General features: G+C 44.9%; 1 protein-coding gene across 1 annotated transcript; it reads left to right on the top strand.

Moving 5' to 3' along the window:
- The first annotated feature begins 11,444 nt into the window (after positions 1 to 11,444).
- On the top strand, positions 11,445 to 15,679 carry cldn5a (claudin 5a). The gene has a single exon (XM_073055704.1). The coding sequence runs from the start codon at positions 11,631 to 11,633 to the stop codon at positions 12,279 to 12,281; it is 651 nt and encodes a 216-aa protein (XP_072911805.1). The 5' UTR covers positions 11,445 to 11,630; the 3' UTR covers positions 12,282 to 15,679.
- Positions 15,680 to 16,475: the final 796 nt, after the last annotated feature.

The following is a 16,475-nucleotide window of genomic DNA, read 5'->3' as shown; positions in this document are numbered from 1 at the left end:
TAATTTTAAGACATTTACAGGAAAATAAAGAAATGCAATACAATTTACAAAAATGCTATACGTAAAGAAAAACTGAGAAAATAACCAAAGTTCAAAAGAATTGAATTGAATTGAATGATCTTTATTGTCATTATACATAGGTACAATGAAACTCTGTTTGGCTTCCTCTCAGGCAATCAAACGAAGCGGTAGATAAAAACAAGACAGTAATAGAAAAACAGTATTAAACAGATAAATAGCAGATAATAAGTTGCGGCAGCACCAGAATATCACAGTAATGCACAAAGTGCCGTTAGTGTAAGTATTTGAGTCGTTGTGTGTGCTCACAGTTCAGTCATTGTTCTGTGGGAGTGGTGTGATGAAGGCCGTAGCTTTGGGGTAGAAGCTGTTCCTCAGTCTATTTGTTCTGGTTTTTAGTGTCCTGAACCTTTTGCTGGGCAGCAGCAGGTCAAACGGGGAGTGGCCGGGGTGTGTGGTGTCTCTGGTTATTCTGATTGCTTTCCTATCAAACTATCCAAATTAAAAATATATAAATAAATAATACAGAGATGATTTGAAGAATCTTTGAAAGTGGGGCTGTAGGTTGTGAAAACAGTTCAGTGTTGTGGTGAGTGAAGTTATCCACACTGGTTCAGGAGCCTAGTGGTTGTAGGATAATAACTACTCCTGAACCTGGTACTTTGGAACCTAAGGCTCCTGTACCTCCTGCCTAAGATAGTAGCGAGAAGAGCATGGCCTAGTTCGTGGGAATCCTTAATGTTTCCTTGTGCTTTCACTCTACATAACTATGCTCAGTGATGGGGAGGGCTTTGCCTGTGATGGACTTTCCAGCACTTTCTGTGGACTTTTATATTCCTCGCTCCATCTTTGCCCTGAATCAGTCCCGTCCAAATAAATATAAAATGACCTAAGTCATCGTTACTGTGATCTATCAAACTACGTTTCAGTCCCTGGCAATAGGCTGAGAATGAACTAGCCAGCTCAGAAGCTTGGTTTTACATTGAACACCAGTGGCATCACTAAGAGCAACTCCATTGCATCCCCATCTCACTCAATGTCAACTAATCTGCTGCTGAAACCACAAACAGGTATTTTTTTCATATGTCCTGATCAGACAGTTGAACACACTCCTCACCAAACTCCTTTAGAAACTTGTTACTTGCCAAATCTCTGTTGTGCATTTTATATCTGACACGATATCTCATGATACTGTGTGCGCACACTTCCCTTGGGTGCTGGTTGTTTTACAATCCTCTCATGGTCTCCAGCTCAAATGAAGACCCAAGATCAAATGGATGGTGCTGGGAATGCCTGGCATATCAGTCAGTACTCACAGGGAGACTGAGTTATTTAAATTCTCCATCCCTCTCCCACTCTGATCTATCTCTCTCTGACTTCTTGCCTGATTCCAATGAGGCCAACATGAGGTTGAGAGGCAGCTCCTTGTCTTCCATCTGGATAAATCATTGCTTTGGGGCAACATTAAATTTATGTAGCACAAGCCATTCAGCCCACCATGCCCATGCTAGCCATCAAGCATCTAAACTTCCACATTATCATCAATTCCGCTTCCCCACCCCTCTATCATCCAATTCTATTTAAGGAACAACTTACTGTGACCAATTCAGATTCTTTTTCTTTTTATGTTAGAAATGACAAGCATTATTGTGTTTTTATCAGGTCTCTGAAAGACTTCTAATCTTAGTGTCGGATTTAATGCTGTGTTGTGATATCATGAAACATTCCACCATTTGGAGAGCAAACACACATAGACTGAGCAGCCATGTTATGTCAACATGGCTAATTTAGCTTCTCGAGGTCCTGATAAGGATGCAGACAGATACAGATTAACAGGAAGCCAATAGCACAGGTGAACAAATATTTTGCTACAAAAGGAAAGCTTTTGGCAGAGCAGTGAAGAGCAGCTCTGTTCTAGAAACATAGAAACCTACAGCACAATTCAGGCCCTTCAACCCACAAAGTTGTGCCGAACATGTCCCTACCTTAGAAATTACTAGGCTTACCTATAGCTCTCTATTTTACTAAGCTCCATGTACCTATCTAAAAGCCTCTTAAAAGACCCTATCGTATCCGCCTCCACCACCGTTGCTGACAGCCCATTCCATGCACTCACCACTGTCTGAGTAAACGACTTACCCTTGACATCTCCTCTGTACTTTCTCCCCAGCACCTTAAACCTGTGTCCTCTACTGGCAACCATTTCAGCCCTGGAGAAAAGTCTCTGACTATCCACACGATCAATGCCTCTGATCATCTTATACACCTCTATCTGGTCAGCTCTCATCCTCCAACACTCTAAGGAGAAAAGGCCGAGTTCACTCAACCTATTCTCATAAGGCCTGCTCCCCAATCCAGGCAACATCCTTGTAAATCTCCTCTGTAACCTTTCTATGGTTTTGACATCCTTCCTATAGTGAGGCAACCAGAAATGAGCACAGTAACCGACCCAAGTGGGGTCTGACCAGAGTCCTATATAGCTGCAGCATTACCTCTTGGCTCCTAAATTCAATCCCACAAATGATGAAGGCCAATACCAACACATCTTCTTAACCACAGAGTCAAACTGCACAGCTGCTTTGAGTGTACTATGGACTGGGACCCCAAGATTCCTCTGATCCTCCACGCTGCCAAGTGTCTTACCATTAAATCTATATTCTGCCATCATATTTCACCCATAAAATGAACCACTTCACACTTAGCTGGGTTGAACTCCATCTGCCACTTCTCAACCCAGTTTTGCATCCTATCAATGTCCCGTTGTAACCTCTAACAGCCCTTCACACTATCCACAACACCTCCAAACTTACTAACCCATCCCTCCACTTCCTCATCCAGGTCATTTATAAAAATCATGAAGAGTAGGGATCCCAGAACAGATCGCTGAGGCACTCCACTGGTGACCGACCTCCATGCAGAATATGATCTGTCTACAACCACTGTTTGCCTTTTGTGGGCAAGCCAGTTCTGGATCCACAAAGCAATGTCCCCTTGGATCCCATGCCTCCTTACTTTCTCAATAAGCCTTGCATGGGGTACCTTATCAAATGCCTTGCTGAAATCCATATATACTACATATACTGCTCTTCCTTCATCAATGTGTTTAGTCACATCCTCAAAAAATTCAATCAGGCTCGTAAGACACGACCTGCCCTTGACAAAACATGCTGACTACTCCTAATCATATTATGCCTCTCCAAATGTACATAAATCCTGCCTCTCAGGACCTTCTGCATCAACTTGCCAACCAGTGAGAAGACTCACTGGTCTATAATTTCCTGGGCTATCTCTACTCCCTTTCTTGAATAAGGGAACAACACCTGCAACCCTCCAATCCTCCGGAACCTCTCCCGTCCTCATTACTGATGCAAAGATCATCGCCAGAAGTTCAGCAATCTCCTCCTTCGCCTCCCAGAGTAGCCTGGGGTACATTTCATCCAGTCCCGGCAACTTATCCAACTTGATGCTTTCCAAAAGCTCCAGTACATCCTCTTTCTTAATATCTACATGCTCAAGCTTTTCAGTCTGCTGCAAGTCATTGCTACAAACACTAAGATCCTTTTCCATAGTGAATACTGAAGTAAAGTATTCATTAAGTACCTCTGCTACTTCCCCTGGCTCCATACACACTTTCCCACCGTCAGGTGATAGGTTCTATTCTTTCACATCTTATTCTCTTGCTCTTCACGTATTTCTAGAATGCCTTGTGGTTTTCCTTAATTCTGCCCGCCCAGGCCTTCTCATGGCCCTTTCTGGCTCTCCTAATTTCCTTCTTAAGCTCCTTCCTAGTAGCCTTATACCCTACCATAACTTACCTTTCTCATTGGAATGTACCTATACAGAACTCTACGTAAATATCCCCTGAATATTTGCCACATTTCTTCCGTACTTTTCCCTGAGAACATCGGTTTCCTGTTTAAGCCTCCAATTTCCTGCCGGATAGCCTCATAATTCCCCTTACTCTAATTAAACACTTTTCTAACTTGTCTGTTCCTATACCTCTCTAATGCTATTGTAAAGGAGATAGATCACTATCTCCAAAATGCTCTCCCACTGAGAGATCTGACACCTGACCAGGTTCATTTCCTAATACCAGATCAAGTTCTGCCTCTCCTCTTGTAGGCTTATCTACATATTGTGTCAAGAAACCTTCCTGAACACACCTAACAAACTCTACCCCATCTGAACCCCTCACTCTAGGGAAATGCCAATCGATATTTGAGAAATTAAAATCTCCCATTATGACAACTCTGTTATCATTGTACCATTCCAGGATCTGTTTCCCTATCTGCTCCTCGATATCCCTGTTACTACTGGGCGGCCTATAAAAAACACCCAGTAAAGTTATTGACCCCTTCCTGTTCCTAACCTCCACCCACAGGGATTCTGAAGAGAATTCTAATACTTAGAGCAAAGATGGGGTCAGTCCAAAAGACCAAAGTTAAAGGATGCAGGAAAAACAGGAAGGACAATGTTTGATGCTATGAATGTCATCCAGCTGATCAGGCAGGTCATTGAGAGAATATGACACAATCCTTAAGTGCCATGATGGGGTGTCTGTTGACATGATCATTCATCATGTGGAAGGATCTAAAGCAACAGGGTAGGAGTAGTAGTGATCAGCTTTTAATTTCCCCAGTATTGACTGGGACTCCCTTAGTGCCAGAGGCTTAGATGGTTCGACATTTGTTAGGTGCATTCAGGAGGGACTCTTGACAGAGTCTGTAGATAATCCAACCAGGCCAGGCAAAGGGCCATACTAGCTCTTGTGTTGGGAAATGAGTCTGGCCAAATAACTGGACTTTCAGTGGGAGGGAATTTTGAAAATGGTAATCATAACTCTGTAAGTTTTCAGATAGTTATGGATAAGGATAAGGCTAGATCTTGGGGGATAGTGCATAAATGGATCATTCCAACACAGACACAGAAACAGGTTGGCAGCGACTGTTAATGTCTGGCTTGTTGGATCCTAATCCCTTTATGATCCAAAGGCTCTTTGGAAATCAGGAATGAGGCATAAAACTTATTGGTTACGATTGTTTTAATAAGTGTTACAAGAATGGAAAATGAACAAGAAAGAGGAGCTGGGAGAATAAAGAAAAGACAAAGGAAAAAGAAGCTGTGCTCATCTCATACTCAGAATACTAGCAGGCATCCGTCGATCCCAGGGGATCATGGGTTCATGCCTCTGGTGGACTGTGTCTTCTCTGGGCACAAGCCTGGGTGGAAAGATTTGAAGAACTGGCTGTTGCCCATGCAGTGGGATCCCCCTCTCGACGTCACTGATGTATCCAAGGGAAGGGCAAGCACCAATACAGCTTGACACCAGTGTTGTCGCAGATTTTGCCAGAGTGAAGTTGTAAACAACAGCAAACTGATTTAGGGACACTGGCTCCAGATTTCTTCCTTGTGGTTTACTCACGAAGCCTTTCCCATGGGTTGTATGGCTGCAGGGCAGCGGAGGCTTGAAATCAGAGTTGTCTTTCTCCTCCTCAGACTAGAGATATCAAAAAAATCCATTGATAACGACTAACCTATGAAGTAGCCAGATTCAAGTGGCCTGAAACCTGTTTTGAAAACTAAAAAGTATTTGGAAAATACAGAAGCAACTGTACTATAATTGCTGGAAAATTCACTGAACAATTACATGTAACTAGTTGATTATATAAAAATAGAAGCAACACAGGAAAGTTAAACTACAAGAAATGTACAAAGAAAATAACAATTCTACACCCCGATTCAATAGGGAGAACATCTGGCATGTCGTAGTCATTTAAAGGCCAGTTGGTCAGAATTCAAAACCAAATGTTCCTGTGAGGAAGAAAAGTTAAGAATGGCGATGTTCATGAAACTTGGATGAAGCAAAATGTTGCAAATTTTGTCAAAAAGTAAATGGAAGCCTATGTAAGCCTTAAGCAGCTGAAATAGTAACAATGGCCTTGTGGAGTATAAAAGCAGGAGATAACAAAGAGGGAACCAGGAGGGCTAAAGGGGCCATAAAATGTCCTTGATGAGAAGGATTAATGAGAATCCCCAGGCATTTTATACATACATTTAAAGTAAGAGGATCTCTAGCGAGGAGGTAGAAACACTCAAAGCCAAATGAGGAAATGGATGAGGTAATAAAGAGAAATTTGCATTAGTGTTCACTGAGGAGGAATACAGGGAGGACTGTGAGATCAAGGGTGTGCTGATATTCTAGGACATGATGATATCAAGGTGGAGAAGGAGGTATTATGTCTCTTGAGAGTATTAAGGTGGATAAGCCCACGGAGCCTGATGGGGTCTATTCCAGATTATTTAGAGGGGCAAGAGTGGAGATTACTGCAACCTTGACAGAGATCTTTAAGTCCTCTTTAGCCATGAGCAAGGTCCCAGAGAACTAGATATCATCCCTAAGAAGGGCAGTGAAGACAAACCAGGAAATTATAGGACTGTAAACTTTAAGTTGGCAGTAGGGAAATTATTGAAGAAGGTTCTTAGTGATAGGGTCTGCTTGCATTTGGAGAAGTATAAATGTATTAGGGATAGTCAGGAAGCCTTTGTGTGTGGAGGCCATGTTTTTCTCAGGGCGCTGGAGCAAGGATCCAATGACAGACCCAATGATATTAATTGAGTAGCAAATCCCAAGGTGCAAACAAAGTTGGCGTCAAAGTTCAGGCAGAGATCAAAACATCCAGAGAAATCCAAAAACCAGAATCAGGAAACAGGCAGAGTCGATATTCAGACAGACGGAATGCAGATACGAACACTGGACAGGCTCAGGAAAATTCACTGGCACAGTCTGGCCACAGACAGGGAAACACAGGACTAAAATATGCTGAGCAGTAAACAGAGAGGCAGATGATAGGTGGAGCACAATGAGACACGGGTGGCAGCAATACAGGTAATAGTGAGAAACAGATGAGAGACGGAGTACTCAGTGATACAGGGGCCGGAGTAGAGCAGGAGCGGGGACAGGAGCACACAGCAATACACAACCACAGACTGACAGCTAGGGGGAAAACACACAAAGAGACAGAGTTCAGCTGGAGATACTGACAGTTTTACAATCAAGTTAATTTTTTGAGGATGACAAAGATGGAGAGAGAACAGCAGTGAATGTTGTACACATGGACTTTAGTATAGTTTTTGACAAGGTCAGATTAGTTTTAGAGGTGGCCTGGTAGCATAGCAGTTAGTGTTAAGCTATTACAGTGCCAGCATCCCGGGCTCAATTCTTACCGCTGTTTATAAGGAGTTTGTGCGTCCTCTCCATGATCATGTGTGTTTCATCCACATTCCAAGGATGTATGGGTTAGTAGATTAATTGGTCATGTGGATGTAATTGGACAGTGTGAATTTATTGGGCCAGAAGGGCCTGTTGCCAAATGAATAAAAAGTCCCTTGTTGTAAAGATCAAGGCACAAGCACTAGGTAGATTGGATTCCAAAATGGTTTGTCCATAATGGAGGGGGGGGGGTGTTATTTTCACTAGAGGTCTGTGATCAGTGTTCCATAAGAATCAGTGATGGTATCTCTGTGCAGTTCTGGTTGCTGCATTACAGGAAGGACGTGGAGCCATTGGAGAGGGTGCAGAAGAGATTCACCATGATGTTGTGTGGATTAGAGAGCATTATCTTTAAGGACAAACTTAGGGCATTAGTGGCTGAATGGAAACTTGAAAGAAGTATGTAAAATTATGAGAGGGAGGTATAGACTGAGTAGGTAGTCAGAGACTTTTCCCTAGAGTGAAAATGTGGAATACAAAGGGCATCAGTTCAAGGTGAGACTGATAGAGGTTGGAGGAGATTTACACAGTGGTGCATGCTGCTATGGGAAGTGATGGATAATAGTAAAGTTTAAGAGGCATTCAGAGAGGCGCATGAACAGGCAGGGGTTGGAAGGATATAAACTGTATGCAACCAAATAGGAGTAGTTAAAGTTGCATTGTTGTCGACACAGGCACGATGGCCTGAACGGGCAGGTCCTGTGTTTTAGAACCAGGGCTCGCTGTACTTATGTGTTCCTCAAGAGATGATGAGTCTTTGGAACTCTACCAGCAGTGCAAGCGGTGGAATCGGATTCAGGTTTATTATCGTGAAATTTGTTGGTTTGCGGCAGGACAATACATAAACTATACAATAAATTACAAAATTACAATTACAGTTAGATAGATAGTGTACAAATACCAAGATAGTGTTCACGGGTTCATGGGCCGTTCATAAATCTCAGGGCGAAGGGGAAGACACAGTACCTGAAATTTTAAGTGTACATCTTCAGGCTTATGTATCTCCTTTCCGATGGTAGTTATAAGAAGAGGGCATGTCCTAGATGGTAGAGGTAATATGTTGAACGTAGAGGCAGATGGATATTTGATTCGCGTGGGTCGGAGTGGGGGTGGGGAAAGTTCACCTGGGTTGGACAAGTCGTCGGAATTGACTGTTGCAGTCAGATCAGCAAAGACGGAACAGGCTAGAAAGGGCCGAGGTGTTAATTCCGTGCTGAGTTTCACGCTGCAGCGCTGGCTGAAGTTGTCCTCCCCCACGCTTGCAGTGGATATTGAAAGCTCTGGAGCTTTGCGGAATAACATCACTCTCGGTTTCTCGCGTATTTAGACTCGGGGGCGGGTGGGTCTTTGACAGGTGTCCGGATCCTTTGTACATTCAGTTCGCCTTCGCTGCAGGTGACCCCGGGAACACAATGCAGCCGAGATTCAGACAAAGAGGGGATATGCCCGTCACTCTCAGCGTACTTTTCCTGTATGTTTCTGTACTCGTGGCTGAATCCAATCCGCTGGCCTTGGATTTCCTTTACTTCAATTGCTATTAGTCCGGAAGTTGCGATTCCTTTCCAGCTTCTGTTCTGGGCCTCGTTCTTCGGAATAAGGGACACTTCGCTTCCTTGTATTTTTTTCTCTCTCTTTCATAAATGCATTCAGGCCCGCTGTAAGTGGAACTTCACGGAGACAAAAAGGGGTCGCCGAGACGGGTCGCAACTCCAAACTTTAATCACTGTTAGCCGCGGCCTCAGAGAAGGGAACAATTGATACTGTTCATCGCCGACGTGAGTTAATCCAGTGGGTTTAATCATCCCAAACGATGTGTGCATGCCACATGCATTAACATGGCACAAACATGCATTTAAGCGACCCCTGCCCTTTTTATCGCTAGTGCTGAAGACAGCGCACGGGAGGTGACCTCATCAAGTGTGAGATTTTCATTAATATGTAGACAACAATTTTGAACTGTTTTATTATCAAAATAAAATTTATTCATATTACAAAATATTTACAAGAATGACCGGTGAAATGTCTTTTCATTCTTTATACCCATAGTCAATGTTTACAGTATTGTTCTAGTACATTCCAACACATCAATAGCGCTGCTGCCACTTGTATGGCCCTCCGGGGTGACAGAAATTGAGGCCCTCCACACCCAAATCCGACCCTCCCACTCCAGTGGCAGGAGAACCTACACTGACACCAACAGTATTGAAATGGGTAGAATTTATATTGCTGGTTAATACAGATCTCTTTGTAAGAACAGAAATGCGGGACTTAACAAATTCCTGCTGCCTAGCCCTTTCAGTAAGGGTGACTCACGAGAGAAAAGTGCGGGGTCTGCGTTTCCGGTCTGTATTACGAAGGGGTTGCTGCGTCGGCTTTGTGGTGAAATATTACAGTAAAGCGAGTCCGCTCCTTGGAAGGGCATGAAGTCCCGCTGGATCCGATTGATAATGGAAACCAAACAAAAGGAAGACATTCCCAGAGTTCTGGCGAAAACTTATCCCGCGGTTAGCACCAGTAAAATAGATTAGTCACTATCGCGCAAAAAAAGCTGGGAGAACTCAGTGAGTCACAGCAGCATCTAAGACGGAGAATGGACGGTCGACGTTTGGGGTCAAGATCCTCCGTCTAGAACCACAGAGTTTCACCATACATTTGTGGATGTCTTTGGAAACTAGCACTTGCCGTCTCAATTTATCGCAGAGTAAAACACTGTGGGAGGTTGTGAAAGGCTCTATTAAAATGCAAACCCATTCTGTCTGTCCCTGCGTCGGCACTCTCCATAGTTATTGTCCTTTACTTCGCCGCTATTCCGTGATTCTTTTTATCCTCAAACGTAACTATTTTCCGAGCACGCAAGGCCCGCCCCTGCCTGTGCATTTTGTTTACACCGCATTTTGGAACCTCGTCCTTCACTCGTCCCTATCGCCGATTCCCATTCGCAAGCTTAAAAACATCTTAAAGGAAGACTAAATGCTGGGAGAACGAGGTCCTCCCCTCTCCAAAACCTTTACAAATCAACCTGCAACCACCCGTCTCCGAATAACCCGTTGTGCCTCCATTTGTGGCCGAATACACATCTGTACACTCAATATTTTAGGAACAACTTATTCACCTTTGGTATCAGATTTCTGAATGGACAATGAACTACCTCACTATTACTGGCTCTCTTTTTGCATTACATATTTAATTAATTTATTTATTACATTAATAAATATATGTGCCACAATAATCGACATCCTAGAATTGGAATATACGCGAGAAAATAGTATTAACTTTTGTTTGTAACCGCACCTTTCTGTGAATTTATATTCAACTTAGATCAAGTACCCGCCTTTTTCCCCTTTTTTGAGTATATATAGTTTTTTTTAATTGCACTGTACTGTTGCCGCAGAACAACAAATTTCACGACATATGCCAGTGCTGTTAAACCTCATTGTGTAAGGAGCCATGGGACTCCATTCCAGTATTGTTGCTCTGTCTAAATGTAATTATTCTCCCGGCGCTCTACCTCTGCTGCGGCTGACTGAAAGCTGGCGCCCGCTCTCCAGTCCCTCCACCCCCCAACTTGTGATACATGAGATGGCATCCTGGAATTGGGCTATACACGAGAAAATGGTTGTTGCTTTTGTCCCAACTGCAACCTTCTGTAGACTTGTAATCCAAAGCGACACATACAAAATGCTGGAGGAACTCCGCAGGTCAGGCAGACAGCCGACTCTATAAACTTCCATAAATGCTGCCTGACCTGCTGAGTTCCTCCAGCACTTGCGTGCGTTGCTTTGGATTTCCAGAATTTGTTTGTATTTATTATTTATATTCGCTCAATCAGTATGAGCATTTAACTAGCTGGGAAACACTTTACACCTCTTTTGAGTTATCAATGTGTAAATAAGTTAACAGTCCTTTAATGCCAAGTATATGTGTGGGACCCTGGGGTGGGAATATTCTGAACTCTTCTCTGCTTCCGTCAGAGCGGGCAGAAGCCGATGCTTTGAGCCGCACCCCCGGCGGAGTCGGTAGTCACAGTGCAACCACCTATCACGAACTGCACACCCCCCTTCATCCAGACTCTTTGATGTGAAGACCTAATATTCCTTTTCCCATTGGCTCTCCCTTGGATCGGTTGCGTGCAATCAGCTTCGGCCTTGGTTCGCTGCGATTGGACAGCCGGCCCGCCACTGACTTTTATTGTCCGCTTGCCTGTTGCCTCCGTTTCTTAGTTTGAACCGAACTGGCTGAGAGCAGAACGCCATGCCCAACGTTAGCAAGCAGATCACCGGAGCAGCCGAGCTGCACTCTTGCTGATCGTCCTTGTCCGCAATCGAAACCGAACTCGTGCGGGATGTCGTCGGCGGGGCTGGAGATCGTGGGGATGGGACTGTGTGTCCTGGGTTGGCTGGGTGTCATGCTGGCCTGCGGACTGCCCATGTGGAAAGTGTCGGCTTTTATCGAGAGTAACATCGTGGTGGCTCAGACGGTCTGGGAAGGTCTATGGATGAACTGCGTGGTTCAGAGCACCGGGCAGATGCAGTGCAAAGTCTACAACTCCCTTCTGTCGCTGGGACAGGACCAGCAGGCAGCCCGGGCGCTGACTGTCATCGCTTCCATCCTGGGTCTCATCGGGCTCCTCGTCACCATTCTCGGAGCTCAGTGCACCAACTGCACCGAGGGGGTGAGCACCAAGGCCCGGATCGTCATCAGCGGAGGTATCATCTTCATCCTGTCTGGTTTACTTGCCCTCATCCCCGTGTGCTGGATGGCGAACACCATCGTCCGCGACTTCTACGACCCCATCGTTCCCGTGTCCAAGAAGAGGGAGATGGGGGCGGCGCTGTACGTCGGCTGGTCGGCCAGCGCACTCCTTTTCATCGGGGGCTCCCTCCTGTGCTGTTCCTGCCCCCCGAAGCAAGACCAGTCTTCCTTCGCTGTCAAGTACACGGCCCCGAGGAGAGCTTCGGCCAACGGGGACTACGACAAGAGGAATTACGTGTGACCGGGTCTCCCTGGCATTCCGGGGAGACCAGAATCGGACACAGGGGAACCTGACCTCCCGCCAGCTTTCTGTTCTGCTTATTCAAAGCATTCCTATTTTTATTTAAAGGAGTCGTATTGTAATCGGAAACAGGAGTGCTCGTTGTGTATCTAAAGCAGTTTGACAGCTTTGAGTTAACTGGTCGAGAACTGGAAGCGCGCTCCGAGAGTGACTTCTCAAGTGATTTTGAAGAAACTTTTGAACAATCATTCGGACATTGATCGAATGTGTTTGCAGTGAACATTTTTGTGAGCGTAGAAGTCTTTTTGAAAGTGCGGGGAACTCTTCCGTCTCTCGGTCTCACGTCCAGGCTTTATCTGTAGTGGCTCTGCCAGATATTGGTAGGCGGTCAGTTTAGACTGAGCCTTGTAGAATTAATTAGAACATTTGTTTCATTAAAAAATTTGGTGGGACATAACAATGCTTTTACTCCGCGTTACCGGTCAGAAGTAACCCAGCGCGTACTCACAGCTTTAGCCCAAATCTCTTTTCCGCTTCTTTCGTTAAGTATAGATTATTGCAGAAATTAATGGCGCGTTAACTATTCTCCGGCTCTGCCTCATGTTCGTAGTTTAATGAGAATAAAGTTAGTGCGTTTGGTGCAGTGGGCTTTATGAATGAGATTTGGATCCCGGCAGAGAGTCACGATCTGCTTTGCTGTGGCTATTTGTTGTCACATTTGTTCGGTTAAAATTCTTTATGGCGATTTGAGTCCGCGACGAATTGCCCCGTAGTTCGCCACACTGATTTGAGATTCAGCTCAGTCCAAAATAGGCGCTGGTCGCTTCGACCTATGTTGCCTTCGAACAAAAGGGCGGACTCCCTCTTCAGAGCACTGTGTTTCACTCCCTTCCATTGTGAATTTAAAAGTGGGCAACTCTCGTTAGAAATTTGGCGCCTGGAATGGGCAACTCTCTCCGGAATCTTAATGGCGGAAAATAATGACACGGGGAATGGAGCAGGGAGGTTATTTCGCGAATATTAGTCGCAGAGGCAATTACCAAGACAATATTAACGAAGATAGTATTAATGCAGTTAACGTTGACGCGAGCCGTATTAATGCATTTGGGTAGTAATGCAGTTGGGAGGGTGCAGAGAGAATGTTCAGAATACGCTGTTGCGTTTGGAGAATGGGGGAGAGTTATTGAAGCAGATGCAGTGAAGGAAGGGACCGCAATTATGGAAATCAAATGGACTGCTTCCCTTCGTAAGGATACTGCCTGACTTGCAGAGTTGTTCAGCATCTTCCGTTTCCAAGTTAGGGATCCCATCTGGGTCGTGAGGATGAGTGTGATGGGACAGAACTGATAAGGTGAATATTGGTAGTTAGATTAATAATCTAGGTAGAATCTTTTTTTTACATCGATTTGCCAAAGGCTTCAGACAGACCCAGAGTCCGGTTTAGATAACGTCGACCCTAGATATTGTTCTCTGTAGTGGTGGCGAAACATCTGAATTGTTTCTGTGACTTGGTGGTGAGAACTCTCCCCCAACAAACCGTTCTCATGACTCTCTTGGCTCACCCTCCCCCCCCAAGCATTTCGCCTTTTCTCTTTTGAATGTGATGGTAATAAATGCAAAATGTGGGCAATCACGTGACTAACAGCGAGATTGCTAGTGAGAGGACGTCCTGTTGCCCTGGTTACTGGAGATGCTGCCGGTATCCAGGAAACCAGCCATTCTTTGTTGGGCCCCATCCAGTCTGAGCCCTTCAGCGCTCAAAGCCTCGCGTCACCCTCAGGAACCCAGCCCCGCAGCGCACAAAGCCTTGGCAACGTGCAGCCTCCTGCCTTGCATTTCCAAGAGAAAGGGAATCGATGTTGCAGACAGAAACAGTTCTAATTTATACTCGGCACTGATAACTTGGGCAAAGTTACCAGGGAAATCAGATTAGGCACCCTTATTCAGTCAGGGTGGACAGTCGCTATGTCCAGTACACTTACCACGGTTAGAAACACCCGCATCAGCAGCGCGGCATGTGGTTTTCATATTTCACAGGCTGTGTCTGTATTCCTCTCCGAAGTTCACAACCCCATTGAAACGGGAGCAGGAATATACCCCTTGGCCCCTCGAGTCTACCCTGCCATTTAATATGAACATTGGCGACCTGCCCAGAACTGATCTCCTCCTCTGGCCGGGCCAGATCTCCAGCCATCAATTCCTGGTCTCGCAAGCTCCCAGCGTTATGTACCCTAACTTGATGGGAACACCCATCCAACACAACAACACGGAACAGGATTAAATTAATCCGTTAACTGCCCCCCAACGGGGACCGCTAAATTACCCCACGTTATGTTGTTGCTTTGTCTGCCATTGACACAAAACTGCCAATTAAGGGATATTTGAGTATGAAGAAACACAAATGAGTTTAGACCCCCAAAAGACCACCAGACTCGCCAGTTCCCTCCCACCTTGCGTACTGTATTGCCCAGTTCATTTAGTTTACCGGTCGGCAAGCATTCAACAGGAAATGCGCCCGCTATCCGCAAGAACAACCTCGCAAAACTCTTGGAGGTTATCCCGGTTGGCCAGATAATTCTGGACAGGAGCCTGGACTGGTTTTTCAGAACTCGACTGCCATTTTGAGTGCGAGTATGGTCTTCCCTTTAAAAGATGGAGCCGTTCCAGGATCCACGCACCAACACAAAACTGTGTCTTTTTCCAAATGGGGAGAAGCTATAACAGTGAGCCTCCATGGGGCAAAACTTTCGATAAGAATCTGTGCTTCTGTGCTTTCGTAATGAGTATGGGAAACGGGCTATAAACACCCTTCCCACCCCATCACCCCAACCAAAGAATGTCCTTTATTCAGGTCCTACAGATGTCGCTTTAAAGATAGGGTTCCAACTTTGTACAGAACGGTGTGACTGTTTATGCATTTCATTACATGAACTTGCACGCGTGAAGCGCATCGCAGTATTTAACTAACCCCAATGATTAATAAGAAACAGGCTGTCTGTAGCGAATGGTCAGTAACCACAATGCTCTGCACTTTTGCTAATGGAAATTGATTTTAAACATGTTCGATGTTTTCGATGCTATTGTAAATCATCTCACATTTTTTCGAAATATTGAAGAAACATTTCTTAGCCTCCTTGGCTAATTTGTTGACCTCGACTAATCGAGCCATCACTTGTGGCCTTGGTTTAGAAATGGAACGATAAACTGAAGGTGTTGTTACATGGTTAACTTAGTTATGACTCCGCTGACTGGACATTTGGTGAAGGGATTATATGCTCTGTCCGACGCCAATAATTTCTGTTCAGTCAGTGTTCAACTTGCAAATAACCTATGCACGGTTTCTGTGGAGGATGGTAGATGTTCGCTCCCTGCACCACATAAAATGCCTTGTACACAAACTCCTGTTTGTATTGTTTTATCAGGTGGTGTAAACATCCAGGCATCTACACTCGAAATTTATGCTGGGGGAACTTTGTAAAGTATTTGGCTCGGCGATAGGATAATTGCAGAATTAAGCGATGTGTGGAAAGTTTGTAACGCAGCCCTGGCCAAATATTTTCACAGAACCCCAAGACACTGCACAAGGCAGGGCTCGTTGGTCTTCACGTGGTCCCTCATATTTAGATTCCCATGCACGCCAGACTCGACATTAGAGCGGAAGGGCAGTGCTTGGAGAAAGAAGCGAGTCTGAAAGCGCAGAGACGAAGGGAGGGAGTTCAACAACTCGGAGCAATGGCTGGCTCACCAGCGTGCGGGGATGAGCAAGAGGTCAGATTCGGAGCAGATGTTTCAGGCGGCTGTAGGAATGAGAGAATGGGACAGGGATTTCTCAAAGGGATATGATCAACCCACATTCAGTTATCGTGTTTAGAGACCGCAGAAATGACGAGTAAATGGTATTCAGTGTGATTAAACTGAAACCTCGGAAGCAGGCGCGTTAACCCAGGAATGTAATTCATTTATATTCTAGAAATGCAAATACACATATTCTAGGAAGACACATGCATATGTTAAAGAAGCTGAATTATTTTGTCAATACCGATTCCTTCACTAAAACTAAGAAGAGAATAAACTTTGCATTACATACTCACAAACCACAGACGTTCTCAACGCAACAACCCTGAAACCCGACATCTAACAATAAAGGTCTAGAAAAGCACCCCGGAACACGTTTAGCACAGCTCTGTGGGCCGA

The sequence above is a fragment of the Hemitrygon akajei genome, chromosome 9, assembly GCF_048418815.1.
Source record: "Hemitrygon akajei chromosome 9, sHemAka1.3, whole genome shotgun sequence".
In the NCBI taxonomy this organism is placed as follows: domain Eukaryota; kingdom Metazoa; phylum Chordata; class Chondrichthyes; order Myliobatiformes; family Dasyatidae; genus Hemitrygon; species Hemitrygon akajei.
This window is presented reverse-complemented; position numbering and strand designations above follow the sequence as displayed.